This window comes from Oryctolagus cuniculus, chromosome 8, assembly GCF_964237555.1.
Source record: "Oryctolagus cuniculus chromosome 8, mOryCun1.1, whole genome shotgun sequence".
Lineage (NCBI taxonomy): Eukaryota > Metazoa > Chordata > Mammalia > Lagomorpha > Leporidae > Oryctolagus > Oryctolagus cuniculus.
The window spans coordinates 22,488,479-22,504,449 of record NC_091439.1 but is presented as its reverse complement, the minus strand read 5'-3'; the positions used below and the strand labels follow the sequence as shown (position 1 = coordinate 22,504,449).

General features: G+C 38.3%; 1 protein-coding gene across 40 annotated transcripts in view; it reads right to left on the bottom strand.

Annotated features, from left to right (window-relative positions):
* The window catches only part of INPP4B (inositol polyphosphate-4-phosphatase type II B), a 906,112-nt gene that overhangs the window by 182,450 nt on the left and 707,691 nt on the right, over positions 1 to 15,971 (bottom strand). For all 40 annotated transcript variants that reach the window (XM_070047524.1, XM_070047495.1, XM_070047496.1 and 37 more), the window contains one exon: positions 5,866 to 5,974. In XM_070047524.1, the coding sequence (XP_069903625.1) occupies positions 5,866 to 5,974 (109 nt within the window). The remainder of the gene's footprint in view (positions 1 to 5,865; positions 5,975 to 15,971) is intronic.

The following is a 15,971-nucleotide window of genomic DNA, read 5'->3' as shown; positions in this document are numbered from 1 at the left end:
TATAAAGAGAAACGAAAATGAATCTTGATGTGAATGGAAGGGGGGAGGGAGTGGGAAAGGGGAGGGTTGCGGGTGGGAGGGACGTTATTGGGGGAAGCCATTGTAATCCATAAGCTGTACTTTGGAAATTTATATTCATTAAATAAAAGTTTAAAAAACAAAAACAAAAAAAAAAAAAACACATCATCTTTGTAACTTGTGTCTACTCTGTTCATTGGTTACTAGAGAATACAGAGAGAGGGAAGAGTGGGAAAACTTGCAGACATCTAGCTTTTAAATCACTAGCTAAAATGTTATGTTTACCTGAATTAAGTTGTCTTTAGTGATTTTATCAGGAAAAAATACATTTCAGAGGCAGGTATATGACGCAGTGTGTTATGCCCACATCCCATAACAGAGTCCAAGTTTGAACCCTAGCTACTCTGTTTCTGATACTGTTCTTTGCTAATGTGCCTTGGAGGCAGCAGATGTTGGTTCAATTGCCTGAATCTCTGCCACCCATGTGGGAGACCCTGACTTCTGCCTGGCCCACCCATGGTTATTGTGGACATTTGGGAAGTGAACCAACAAATAAAAGATCTTTCTCTCTCTCTCTCCCTCTCTCAGTGGCACTCTGCCTTTCAAGTAAAGAAGCAAAACATTATAACAGAACATGAGGAATTATCTACTTGTATTTTTCCATATAATGGTAAACAAAATGTCCCCAGCCCAAGAGTTTTCTCCTTTCGACTGTGTAACCACTGAGCTCATAGAAGGTAGGTATCGTTTAACTCTTCATGTTTGCTATGACTGTGCCTCCCCCACAAAAATTCACATCTTAACATTCATTTGTTGCAAACTAATCATCAAGATGGTGTCATTGATATTAGAATGTGGGGCCTTTAGGAGTCTTAATACCCTTATAAAGGACTCCTGTGAAAGCTGCCTTGCCCATACAACATGTGAGGACACAGCCAGAAGTCAGCCCCTGTGAGGAATGGGCCTTCACAAGCCATTGAATCTGCTGATGGCTTGATCCCAGATGTCCCAAACTCTGGAATTGTGAGCAGTGAATTTCTTTTGTTTATGAATTATCCAGTCTAAGGTATTTTGTTATAGCAGCAGGACAGACTAAAGCATTGCTTTCTTTACTTCTGAAAATTCCATTGTTGTATGCTCAAATACAGCCTACGATATTCTTATTGCAAAATTTTAGTTCCCTTTTCCTTAAGACTTTTCTTGACTTTATAAATTTCAGATTGGAACAGCAGAGCAGTAAATGTTGATTAATGGCATACAGAGATGACTGGGAAGTAGTTGGGTAACTAGGGTCAAGGCTCAAGGCAGGCGCTTGACTTTAGAGCAACTTGAAGGGTATTATGAGTTTGCTCCAAAGTAGTAAACAGATTTTAAGGAATCAGAACTTCCAAGGTGGTGTTAACATATCCTTTGCTGGGTTTTTCTTTACAAAGCTTCTTGGCTTTCATGAGATGCTTTCTTATGTTAATTAGGCGCTTATGCTTTCAGGTCATGATGCTACTTAGTAAAAGTTCTGGTGGAATCTGATATCCTGATGAAACCAGAAATGTTCAAGTATAGCAAAATATATGGTATATTGACAATTCTCTTTTCTTCAGAAAGTAAAAAGTTGATTTATGTTTTGGAAGAACAGTCTACAGTTTTTCATATAATGTCTAGGTAAATGTCTTACACCAGTAGGAGCAGACATTTAATGTTGTAAGTGAATACACAGGTACAAATATCCTAATTTTTGTGTTTTTAACAAATATATGTGTAACTAAGGTTTTGGTTCTCCTAGACAAGCATATAGCATAAAATCTTTATACTACATTCAATTTTGTTCATATGTTTCTAAGTTCCAAGTTGTCCCAGAACAAAATTCTTATATTGTATTCGTTTTGCTTTCATTTTGCAGCTGCCCCATGAGCTTTGGAGTCTATAAAGAAAAATTTCCAACAAATGAGTAGTGATACTTTCTTTGTTTCAACAGATATTACATAGCTTTTCATCCCTCCTGATGCACATACCAATTGAGGTTCTCTGTAGCTGTCAAGTTCAACTGATCTGTATCACTATCCCTATTTCTATTCACCATACCTTCCAACAGTTCTCCTACAGTGTTATACACATAAAGCAATATCAGTGGTTCTGAACTTTGGCTACACATTAGATTTACCTGGGAAAGTTTAAAGCCACACCAACACCTGGGCCCCATTTCCAAAGACTTTTGGACTCAATTTGTTTGGGGTGATATCCTATCAATGTTTCAAATGTTTTAAAGCTCCAGGAGTGGTTCTAATGAGCAGTCAAGGTTGAGATTCCTTGCTTTTACATATTACTGATCTACTACATTATGAATATTTATGAAACTTTACTGCCTACTGGAGATATCAGCATGTTTAAGTTAGAGACTACATCTAATTCATATATTGATTTTGATGTTGTTGAATTTGATTTCTATAATACTTATAAATACAGTGCTTTGTGAGACACTCCAGAAAATTCAAAAATATCAAGGCTTCTGTGTTTCATTTTAGAAGAGCACAAACTGTAATGGAAACACCAAACAAAAAAAAAAATGGAATACGGGTGATGCCCATTCAGAAAATAGTTTGTATAACATTTCAGAAACAACTACACAAGTGGATGATGCCCGTAGGAGGCTGGCTGGGGACAGAGGAGGGAATCATGATGGCTTTGCATGTTCAATGGATGAGGATGGACTTCACCAAGGTTTCTGTACACAGTTCATACTGCACAAAGGTGTTTGAGCTTTAAGTATATCAATTCTTCCTAATTTTCGTATAGCTAAAGTATATTTGTACATGATTTGAATTGTATAGTATGGATATGATAAGTAAGCTTTTCTAATAGTAAAATGTTTTTCATTATGTGGTTAACATATTCATCAAAAAATGATAAATAGGAGCTAATGTAATGGTGTAGTAGACTAAGTTGCCAATGGTGGTGCCAGCATCCAATATCACAGTGCCAGTTTGAGTATTGGCTGCTCTGCTTCTGATCCAGCTCCCTGAAAATGCACCTGGGAAAGCAGCGGAAGATGTCTCAAGTGCTTAGGTCCCTGCCACCTAAGTCGGAGATCTGGATGAAGTGCTTGGCTCCTGGCTTTGGCCTGGCCCATTCCCAGCCATTAAGACCATTTGGGAATGGAAGATTTTTCTCTCTGTGTGTCTGTCTTTCCTCTCTCTGTCACTTTGTCTTTCAAATAAACACCTTCACAGAAAAGGTCACTAGGACACAGGAATACAAATTACATCTGTTCCCAGATAACAATATTTCATGGGCTTAGCTGAGAAGTAAATGAAGTTGAAATATAGTTTCTTCTAGTCTAAAAGGCTTGGGTGTCTATTTTGAAAGATAGCCAGAGGAAAAAGTTACAGGAAAATTTCCTTCACTTAAACATTATTTTCTGCCTTGCAAATGTACTTGTTTACTCCATTTCCAAGTTATTCATTTTACATACTCAAATTTATTTCTCTACATTATTTTTGACTGGCTAATGCAATATTTGCTGAGGAAAGAGGCTGTAGACAAAGTATTGCTGTGGTATGACATCCCTTTAGACACCAGCTTTGCATTTAACTTAGTAGGTTGATACCATGTTCTCTTGTTCATTGCATTAGCAAGCTGCATATGTACTACATGACTGCCCTATAAAAGATTCTTTTAAGATCCACACCAAGGTTTTTTTTAGAAATATTTATATTTTATTGATAAGGTCATCAATAAGTTCATGTGGTATATACCACATATGAAAAACCAGGTAATCAGTGTTGATAAATATTGGGAACACTTTTTCCTTATTTTTCTCTTAAATTTGATTCCAGTGGTATGTCTGTGTGTGTGTGTGTGTTTGCATGTAATGTTCTAGTAAATATATAAAAATAATGAAGAATTCAGATATATATGAATATATTTAAATATAAAATAATTTTAGGTTGTAATATTATTATTTTAGGTTGTATTTTTTTACTCTAATATATTGCAAACTGGGTGGCAGAGAAACCTCCAGTGCAGAAAAATACCACTAAAAATAGCACCCAAGGAAAGCCAAATAACTGGGAAAAAGTAGCCTAAGAGAACATAAAGTTTTAATCAACCCTGTCTGTCCTCGATGTGAGTACCACAAAATCAGCAATATTCCTCTTGCATGAAAGAATGGCTTAGGGACTGGGGAGGCAGGAGCTTGGGTGGCATAGAGTGTATTGGAGGATTAATTATAGCAGTTAAGACACCCCTGTGAATGCCTACATCCAGAGCAACAGAGTGGGATTTCAAATCCTGACTTAATTTCCAATTCCAGCTTCCTGCTAGTGTGTACTCTTGGAGGCAGCAGGCAATTGCTCAAGTACTTGGGTCCCTGACACCCATTTGGAAGACCTGCATTGAGTTCCAGGATTCTGGCTTCAAATAAAATAAAATAAATTACTGAGGCGATGGTACAATAAGGTGTGAGTGAGAAACACTTCTCAGGAAAGCCCATGGGCAGAAACTCTTCCATCCCCGTCCCCACTTCAGTGAAGCGATAGCCTCCCTGGCCCAGAGAGTTAGTGATCTGAACAAACTTCACACTCCCATGAAATAAAAGGGAGATACCTCTCTTCAGCCAAACCTGAGATTCAAACTTCCTCTCCCCTCTGCAGTAGCAAACCAACAGAACAACTGTGGCAGTAGAAGAGGTTTGGTGATGGAACAGTTCTATCATATTAGTTATGGTGATGGTCAAAATTCACAAAACTATAAACCCACTCCATGAGAGAAAAAAACAAACAAGAAAATCCTTGAGAAACCTGAATAAGCACCATAGCCAAGTTAATAGAATTGTACCAAATTCAGTTTTGAGAAAAAAAAAAAAAACGTATAAGCTTGCAATTTATATTTAGATAATACCTTTGTTATTCAGTCCTAATTTACTTTAAATCTTTCTGAATATCCAGACATTTAAAAACATGCTATATGTGATAAAGCTTTTTGAAAAGTTCTAGTTTTACCACTCAAATGCATTTTCTAATACTATTACTAAACCCACTATGACTAAGGAATAACAATTTTCCTCTAACTTTGAAAATCTGGAGTTGTTTTTTTTTTTTTTTTAATCCAAGCACAGTACCAATGTGAGGACAATAATCTTTCATACTTGGATAATGCTTTTTGTGATTTTCATGAATACAGTCATAGCCAGAGAATAATATATGATAAGTTCAATTGCATGGGGCATGGGAGATGCGGATGAATGATTGAGGCCAATGCTTTACAAGGCAATATTTAAAAGTAATTAAAAAAAAAAAAACAGAGAAAGGCAAATGAACATTACAAATATCAGCAGTAATACTGCATTTTTGCATCATTGCCTTTTGCCTAAGGAATAGAAAGTTTTCCCATTTAACTTCATCACTTAAGTGATAAAGTTCTGTATTGATGTCTCTTTTTCAAATGGCACCATTTAATGATGAGGCAGTTATGAGCCCTGCCTGTGGCTACAGTGGATCAGAGTCATAAATTAGGATCTAGGTTTCCCATTAAGTGTCTTCAGCTCCACAACTAAATTAGAATTTGTTTCCAGGTAAATTTCTGCACACGATTCCCTTGTACAGGCAGAGGTTGATATTAAAACATCACCTCTTTATTAGGAACATGGCTTTCAGGAAAATTTTCTGCCAGCATGGTGCTCCTCACTAAGCAACACATGTAGGCATTTTGTTTAAGCTACAGAGTGGGATGGAGATGTCAGAAACTATTCATTTGACAGACTAAGCTTCTTTATCTTTACCTTGTATATAGACTTCCCCAAAGAGAGGACAATATCAGTAATGGAATGCATGCTTTCTTCCTGTCTTTACTTACTTTCTTCTTTCTGTTTCAAATCGATGGAGTAGCTTCCGAAGACCACCATTCTTAAATCCCTGAAAATGGGCAGCTGGGGCTCCAACAGTGATGACATCGTAGAGAGCATCTGGAACAGAAACGAACGAGATGAACACTTTGCAAGCATTTGTCTCTAGCATGCTGCTTTCATTGACACACACACACAAACACACACTGTGAGAAGTTTGAAAAATTCTTCTGTTTAATTTTGCAGAAATGAATGTGAACTCACATCTCAAGGGGGCAAGAGGAGCTAATTAATCTTTCTAAAAGCCACCTGTGCACCTAAACAAGTTATAATATTTCCCTGATTTATGACTACATCTTAATTATATGCTGCAGCATAGAACAGTATGTTCTGCTATTCTTCTATATACTTACTGAGATAACATGTTAATTGGTCTTTTGTGTATTTTACTTTATTGAGTTTTGCATCATTTAATTTGCAATCATATTGAAATTCAACATTAATGAACAATTGTTCAGCCAAATTTTACAGAGAAAAGAACCAAAATATTAACACATTTTGGCTCAAGGGCAGAAGAGTACTACTGCACTTTAAAAAAAAAATCTATGCAGGGTAGTTTCTTGCATGTGTACACTAAATCTTACACAATTTTGAATGCATATTTTTGCAATTTCCTGAGTTGATGTGGAAATAATGCACAAAATGTCTCCAACTATTTTCTAGGGAGATATTTTGTTTTATAATAAAAATCCATACATTTAAATTGAAACTCAATCCTTTGATCTTGAAAGCCATCAAGTTTGATACATATTAAGTTTATGACTTCAAAACATGCCATCATTTTGCATTCAAATGAAAACTATCCCCATAAGAAAGAAGACAGAGTGAATGCCCTCTTGTTAAAGTACATTTTACTTGAGAAACCTAATTTCACAGCAGATCCTTTTCAAATTGATTTTGGTATTGACACATTGGTTGTTTTTCTGATCTCATTTACTGGGAAAACATAAATTATTTTATTTGCCTCAGGTAAACACTGTAACTTCTTCAGAGTAGTTCAACCCAGATGCACCTGGATTCTTTTTTTTTTTTTTTAAATATAAAATAAAAAACTTCAGAAGCCCTCAGAAAACACAAGGTCACAAGAAACAAAATGCAACTCAATCTAACACACCCATAAAGCATACTTTGAACTATGACTTGTAGATCACTGTGGGCTGGCTTTGTGGCTCAGTGCAATAAACTGTCACCTGGGAAGCTGGCATCCCATATGGGCATCAGTTCGAATTCTGGCTGCTAACTCCACTTCTGATCCAGCTCCCTGCTAATGTACCTGGGAAAGCAGTGGAAGATGGTGCAAATGCTTGGTCCCCTGCCACCCACCTGGGAGAACTGGACGAAATTCCAGGCTCCTGGCTTCGGCTGGCTCAACTCTAGCCATTTTGGCCATTTGGGAAGTGAATTAGTGGATGGAATATCTCTTTCTCTTTGTGTTTCTCCCTCTTTCTGCCTCTCTCTAACTCTGCCTTTCAAATAAATAAATAAATCCTTGAAAAAATATAGATCACTGTGGTAGTAATCTATTGCCCTTTTAGAAGTCTGTAGGCCGGCGCCGCGGCTCACTAGGCTAATCCTCCGCCTTGCGGCGCCGGCATACCGGGTTCTAGTCCTGGTCAGGGCACCGGATTCTGTCCCGGTTGCCCCTCTTCCAGTCCAGCCCTCTGCTGTGGCCTGGGAGTGCAGTGGAGGATGGCCCAAGTGCTTGGGCCCTGCACCCGCATGGGAGACCAGGAGAAGCACCTGGCTCCTGGCTTCGGATCAGCACAATGCGCCGGCCGCAGCGGCCATTGGAGAGTGAACCAACAGTAAAGGAAGACCTTTCTCTCTGTCTCTCTCTCACTGTCCACTCTGCCTGTCAAAAATAAGAAAAAAAGAAGTCACTGTAAATAAGAAGTCAGCTTTTTTAAAGACAGAGTTTTTAGATTTTTAAGAAATCTAAATATTTCCTAGTCTAGCTGATTCTAACCTAGGGCTAGGAAAAGAGCTTCGTGCTATTCACAGAAATATGTAGAACACATAAACACATCTATTCTGCTTCGAGAAAAGGACTATGGTTTACTCATGGGTTTTGAGATCACCCTAAAGTTTCCAACACTAAATTCTAGTGCGGTGTCATTTATATTATGAGAAATGCAAGGACAATGAGAAGTTAGTTGCTTGGTTTAAGAATCCAGAGATCTTACTCCCAGGGTCCTCAGATTTTCATTCAAACCCAGAGGGTGAACCTGAGTCCCTGGCTTTGGAATCTAGGCTGCCACTTTGAAGTTAGATGGCATCAGCAAAATTATTTTACTCCTTCATGCATCAGCTTTCTCGGCTTTAAAAATAGAATTGAGGAGTCAGTGCTGTGGCGTAGTGGGCTAAGCCTCCGCCTGCACTGCCAACATCCCATATGGTTGCAGGTTCAAGTCCCGGCTGTTCCCCTTCCAATCTAGCTCTCTGCTTATGGCCTAGGAAAGCAGTAGAAGGTGGCTCAAGTGCTTGGGCCCCTGAACATGTGTGGGACACCCAGAAGTTCCTGGTTCCTGGCTTTGGTTCGGCCCAGCTCAGGCCATTGCCCCCATTTGGGGACTGAACCAGCAGATGGAAGACCTTTCTCTCTGTCTCCCCCTCTCTTTGTAACTCTGCTTCTCAAATAAATAAATAAAATATTTTTAAAAAATGGAACTGAAAGCAGAAAAAAGAAGTGATCATCCAGTAAATTTTATTGTACTCTATAAGAAGCAATCTTAACAATTATAGGTGAGATGTATTTTAATTTTTGCTAATTTCCCCGTAAACATAAATAGTATAATTTGAAAAGGAAAACGGTACTCTGAAGTTTTAGCCTTCTAAAGTCACTTCCTTTGTTAAACCAAACTAAAAGACAAAAGACAAATCATCAGAACAGGAGTGATGCATTTCTCCCAAAACTTGGGTGACCAACAACACCAATAATGCAAAGAAACGTTAAAATTTTTTATTCAGCATTAAGAAGCAAGGATTCCTGTCATCTGAGACAATGTGATTATGCGAAGTGAAATAAGTCAGAGAAGGACAGGTACTGCACTTCTACTTACTTGTACCTCTAATGATCTATATGAGCTTCCTAATGGATACTCATATAACAGGACAGGAAGAGGCAATGGAAAGTTGTTAACCAATGGGTATAAAGTTTCAATTACACCTAAATAAGTTCTAGCAACCTGCTCGGCCTCATAATGTTCTGCAGTTAATACAGTTTTAACAATATTGTATCCTTAAAACTGTGTCAAGAGGAGATCTCATGTTAAGTATTTTCACAATAACGTTAAAAAATAAAGAAGCACAAGGAGAATTGTAGAGGCGATAAATATTTCTATTACCTTGATAGTGGTGGTGAAAATTTCACAATGAATGCTTGCATCCAAGCTCATTGAATCGCATACATTAAACATATGCAGCTCTTTGTATAGCAATTATACCTCAGTAAAGCTCCTTTTAAATATAATATAAGCATATGTGTGTATAATATACATATAAATATTTAAATAAAATATATGGTCCATAAGCCCAAACAAAATGCACTCCTAATTCAACTTCCAAAAGTAAAATTGCCTATAGTCTCTCCAATAAATTTAGAAAGCTTGTGGCATCTCCAGCACCACCCATCAAGTAAGACAGATTGAAGAGACAATACGAAGAGAAAGACACAGAGCCTTCACTGATGGAATTTCAATGATTCCCCTTTGCCAAATCTGCAAAAACATTTGACCAACGCATGTTGCTTGGGCTCCTTGTCGTGCCTCCTGTCAAAGGTTCATGCAAATGAGGGTCCCAGAGACAAGGTTTATTATTCACTTCACATTGAATTTGTCTCTTCAATTCACCCATAATTTCAGGATCCCACAAAGCAACATTCTAGGGACAGAGATTTAATTCACCTACTTCATGGCTCCTGGGATTTCAAGGATCCAAGTGACTTTGAAGCAGAAGTAAAGGAAGAGAATCAAGTTGCTGGAATAATCTCCTCTCTCCATACTAAAAAGCACATTATTTAATTTTAAAAGTAAATGGAGGAATTTCAGCTGCTGGAGTCCATCTGCATATAACTCCTAAAGTGAAGAACAAGCTGTGCTGTCTGTTCTTTCACTTCTTTCCCTTCCATTTTCTTTTTATGAACTTCTCTCTTAAAGGATTCACACACACTTTTACTGAGTCCTATAAAATCTGCATCACTGGCAAGTTCTGGCCTCTCCCAGGTGAAATCATCTGATTGCTAACCACCTTAGGGAGGTCTCTGAGTGTCATCCAGACTGTTCTGCTAGTCTTGGTCTCTTGATACCAACCTGCTGTCCTCCCTCACTCCTTGTGACCAACACAGTACACCACATTCTTTGAGCTCTTCAGGGTCAAGCCTTTGGGATAATGTTAATTTTGTCTTTGCCTCATAATTACTTCTCATCAGTGCTAACAGCTCTGATACCAAAATCTAAGTTCTTCTTCTGGTCCATGTTAATGATATTTTTTTACCTTTCTGCTGACCTTGAAAGTTTGTTGTCAAGATAACTACTGTTACTTCAACGTTAGCCCCTCTGCATACGCCATGTAGTACCTCCCTCTCCTATACACACGCCAGTCAATCTGTCTGCCTGAAACACAAGACTCAGTACTAATTCCTCCTCACAGATTTCATATATTGATGGACATACATTCTGATACTTCAATGTCAAACTCAGCTCACATCGTCCAGCACAACATAAGCAGCAAGAGAATGGACATTACTGCAGTCAGATTCAAGAACACATCCTTAGCGATCAGCACATAGAAAACATTCGTCATTTACTGCCTTACTGTTGTTTAGCTGCACAGATGGTTTTCTAACTCTTGAATATTAGATGCACTGTTAAGGTGCACATTTTGTCCTTGTGTGGCTTCTCTTCCTACGTTTCATCTCCTTCCCACTTATTCGTTGTCTACTAAAATTCCATCCCTCATTTATAAACAGTTACAATCTTTTCTTGAAAGCATTCCTGAACAGTCCAGTAAAACTAAGTTTTTATTTAAAAATTAAATTTGTGACAGTATATGAGAGAGAGAGAGTGAGAGAGAGTAAGAGAGAGAGAAATAGAGACAGGGGTTTTCTAGCCACTGTTTCCACTACAAAGGCTTGCAATGGCCAGGGATGGGCCAGGTCAAAGCCAGGATCCCAGAGCTCAATTCAGGTCTACCATTTGGGTGGCAGGGACCCACCCACTTGAGCTATCACCTGCTGCTTCCCAGGGTATGCATTAGCAAGAAACTAGATTTGAGAGCAAAGCCAGGACTTGACCTAGGTACTCTGACAGAAGATGCAGGTGTATTAACCACTGCTCTAAACATTTGCCTCTCTTCTTGTCTATATTTCCTGATTCTTTGTGTTTATTTGAAGCTTTAACTCTCCCTTATGTTAGATCCTGTGTCCAAATACCATAATGAATATGATTGTAAAAATTTTGCTATGATTGTGTTTTTTAAAACTTTTATTTAGGGCCGGCGCCGCGGCTCACTAGGCTAATCCTCCGCCTAGCGGCGCCGGCACACCGGGTTCTAGTCCCGGTCGGGGCGCCGGATTCTGTCCCGGTTGCCCCTCTTCCAGGCCAGCTCTCTGCTATGGCCAGGGAGTGCAGTGGAGGATGGCCCAGGTGCTTGGGCCCTGCACCCCATGGGAGACCAGGAAAAGCACCTGGCTCCTGGCTCCTGCCATCGGATCAGCGCGGTGCGCCGGCCGCAGCGCGCCGGCCGCGGCGGCCATTGGAGGGTGAACCAACGGCAAAAGGAAGACCTTTCTCTCTGTCTCTCTCTCTCACTGTCCACTCTGCCTGTCAAAAAAAAAAAAAAAAAAAAACTTTTATTTAATGAACATAAATTTCCAAAGTACAGCTTATGGATTACAATGGCTTCCCCCCCATAACGTCCCTCCCACCCGCAACCCTCCCCTTTCCCACTCCCTCTCCCCTTCCATGCACATCAAGATTCATTTTCGTTTCTCTTTATATACAGAAGATCAGTTTAGCATACATTAAGTAAAGATTTCAACAGTTTGCTCCCACACAGAAACATAAAGTGAAAAATACTGTTTGAGTACTAGTTATAGCATTAAATCTCAATGTACAACACACTAAGGACAAAGATCCTACATGAGGAGTAAGTGCACAGTGACTCCTGTTGTTGACTTAACAAATTGACACTCTTGTTTATGGCCTCAGTAATCACCCTAAGCTCTTGTCATGAGCTGCCAAGGCTATGGAAGCCCCCTGAGTTCACCGACTCTGATAATTTTTAGACAAGGCCATGGTCAAAGTGGAAGTTCTCTCCTCCCTTCAGAGAAAGGTACCTCCTTCTTTGATGACCTGTTCTTTCCACTGGGATCTCACTCACAGAGATTTTCATTTAGGTGTTTTTTTTTTTTTTTCCCCGCAGAGTGTCTTGGCTTTCCATGCCTGAAATACTCTCATGGGCTTTTCAGCCGGATCCGCATGCCTTAAGGGCTGATTCTGAGGCCAGAGTGCTGTTTAGGACATCTGCCATTCTGTGGGTCTGCTGTGTATCTCACTTCCCATGTTGGATCGTTCTCTCCCTTTTTGATTCTATCAGCTAGTATTTGCAGACACTAGTCTTGTTTATGTGATCCCTTTGGTTCTTAGTCCTATCATTATAATCAATTGTGAACAGAAATTGATCACTGGGACTAGTGAGATGGCATTGGTACATGCCACCTTGATGGGATTGAATTGGAATCCCCTGGTATGTTTCTAACTCTACCGTTTGAGGTAAGTCAGCTTGAGCATGTCCTGAATTGCACATCTCTTCCCTCTCTTATTCCCACTCTTATATTTAACAGTGATCATTTTTCAGTTAAGTTTCAGCACTTAAGAAGAATTGTGTATTGATTACAGTATGCTCACTAGGCTATGATTGTTTTAAAACCCATTTTCTTCAGTGGATGTATGTTATTTGTGGTTGGGGATGATATTAACAGGTTATAGCAATGTTAATAGTTGGGATGATATTAATAGGTTATAACAATGTTATAGTGATGATGGCTGGAATACAGTAGGGCTATACTAAAAAGTAAATGGAAGAATAATGATGTAAGAGATACCATTTATTATGCTGGTATGTACCTTTAGTGAAGAGACAATACTCATTCAAGATTGCATTTAATTTTCAAATTAGTCCTGTAAAATAAATTGTATTTCCCTAACTTCACAGACAACATACATTGTCACTGAGAATAAATAACTTCTCAAATCTCATGCTAGTAAGTTTTGGGTTGGATAATTCCCAAAGTCTGAGTCACTTAATAATATAGTTATGTAATGACTTATTATCTTAACCCTCATCTATTCACCAAAAATACCCATTGAACACATTCTATTTTCAGGAGCTACCCCAAGTTCCTTTGAAACTGGAATATTGGGACAGAAAGTTTCTGTATTAGAATTGGTCTAATTCTTATGAAACAGGCCTGCACATATTTTCATATAAGATACAAAAACACCGCTCAAAAAAGTGCAAACTTAAGTTGTAATGAAAGTTAATTTTGATCTATGATCTTAATTACCTTTTCTCTTGAATATTTCTTGTTTTTTTTCTTCATTTAATTCTTAAATTATCCTTCCTTCACTCTCTTTTTTTCAGTTATCTCTCTCCTCTGTTTCCTATTTAACTGTCCAGTTTATAATCCACAATCCTTTTTTTTAAAGATTTATTTTATTTATTTTGAAAGAGTTACAGGAAGAGGTAGAGACAGAGAGAGAGAGGTCTTCCATCTGCTGGTTCACTCCCCAGATGGCCGCAACAGCCAGAGCTGTGCCGATCTGAAGCCAGGAGCCAGGAGTTTCTTCCAGGTCTCCCACGTGGGTGCAGGGGCCCAAGAACTTGAGCCATTTTCTACTGCTTTCGCAGGCCATAGCAGAGAGCTGGATTGGAAGTGGAGCAGCCGGGACTAGATCCAGCACCCATATGGGATGCTGGAGCTCCAGGCCAGGGTTTTAACCTGCTTCATCATAGCGCTGGCCCCTATAATCCACAATCCTGTATCAAATCTAAAATTTATGCTGCTCTTCATTGTAGTCACAAATTCTCCTGCCACCACCTGAGGCAACCATCTCTGTCTGTTTCTTACAGGATTACTCTGCCTCAGAAGACCAATGTGTTATTTATAATCCTGAATTACTAATAATTTGCCCATTTTTAAGGCTACCTTCTATGTTAGTATCTGTACCATGTTTTTCTATAAATTTATAATATATATCTACTTATGTAGCTAGTAAAGGAAGTTTCTTTGGCCTAAGTCATACCCACAATTCATAACCCTAGCACAAGATAATTAGTGGAAAAATACTCTACACATTCTATGAAGCTGTTGGATTACACACAATATCACAAATAAATACATGTTTTTTCTGGATGGTGTTTTGCTTATCAAAATCTGCTAGGTCTCTTCCAATGTCCTACAAAGCACTTCCCTCTGTCACTCTTCTCTTCTACACACCTGAAAGTTTTGCATATCATTTTGGATCCAAAACTATCTTTATGTTGTTACAGTTGTGCCACATTTATCTAACTGGGAATTCCTTTGGATTGGTTCCTGGGCCATTGATAGATGTTCTTTTTATTTAAACTTTTTTTCTCATTTCCTTCCTTACTTTTTACAATCACAAGATGCTACAGACTCATTTTATATTTTTCCTGTGCAGCACTAGAAACTTCAGTTTTCCAAGGGACAGTTAGGCTTTCTGTTGGAGAACAGGGTTTAGAAATCAAGCACTGAGGGCTAGTTATGTTCTTTGCCAATGAGTGTCACAGTGTTCCATCCTTTTCAGTGGCTACAGCTAGGAAATAAATGTGCAGATAGTAGGTAGCATATTTGTTACCTTTGAATATTTCTTTGTCTATCCGTCTACCTATCTATCTATTTTAGCAACAGTAACAGAAACTTGAGTCAATGTTGGTATCTCAGACTTCTACACAGCACCACAGAGCTCATTTTAGCCTCTCTTTTCATCTATTTGCAACTTCATTCTCTGATATTAAGAGACTTGACTCTCATTATAAACATATTTTACATATTTCATCAACTGTATAAATAGAGCAGATTCAGAATTTTTTGACCAAATCCCTGTAGGAAATAAATCCCTCCCCCTTCTCTTTTCTTAATTTAGCCTTATAATGTTCAGTTCTGCCCAATGTTTATTTAGGTGAACTCTTTTCATTCTCATTATTGTTTTTGTTTTTTGAAAGATTTATTTTATGAATTTGAAAGGCAGAGTTACAGAGAAAGAGGGAGAGACACAGAGAAACAGAGATCTTCCACCTGCTAGTTCACTCCACAAAGAGCTGCAGCAAGAGCTAAGACTAGGCCTGGCTGAAGCCAGGAACCTGGAACTCTATCCAGGTCTCCTGTGTAGGTGGCAGGGACCCAGGCACTTGGGCAATCTTCAACTCTTTTTTTTTTTTAATTTTTAATTTTAATTAGTTTTTTTAAAAATTCAATGTAGTTCATAAATACAATTCTAAGAATATAATGATAATCCTTTCCTTCCTCCTTCCCCCATTCTTCCTCCAACACTCCTTCCTTCTGCTTTCATCTTTAAAATTTACAAGCTATATTAGCAGGGAGCTGGATCCAGAAGTGCAGCAGCTGGACTTGAATCAGTGTCCACATGGGCATCTGGCATTGGCTTAACCTGCTGTGCTACAATGTTGGCCCTATCATTTTAATGTTTTTATTTATCACGTGCTATTGTTTAAAACAGCACAGTAAAAATGTTAAATTTCAAAACAGGGAAATAAGGAATTCTTGGAAATGCTTAAAGATATATAAACAATAAATGTTAAATGAGGGTTCTTCAAAAAAGTTCATGGAAAATATTAAATTAAATGACTATTTTTATGTAAAATTATTTTAAAAACAAGGCAAGGTTTTTTTCATAATATTCATTTTCTACATTTTATAGAAAAAGTGCTTTGTTACAAATAGTAAAGATTTTGAGAATCAAGATTAAGTGTCAGGTACCCCAAACTTACTTTTTTTTATAGAATTTCAAATCAG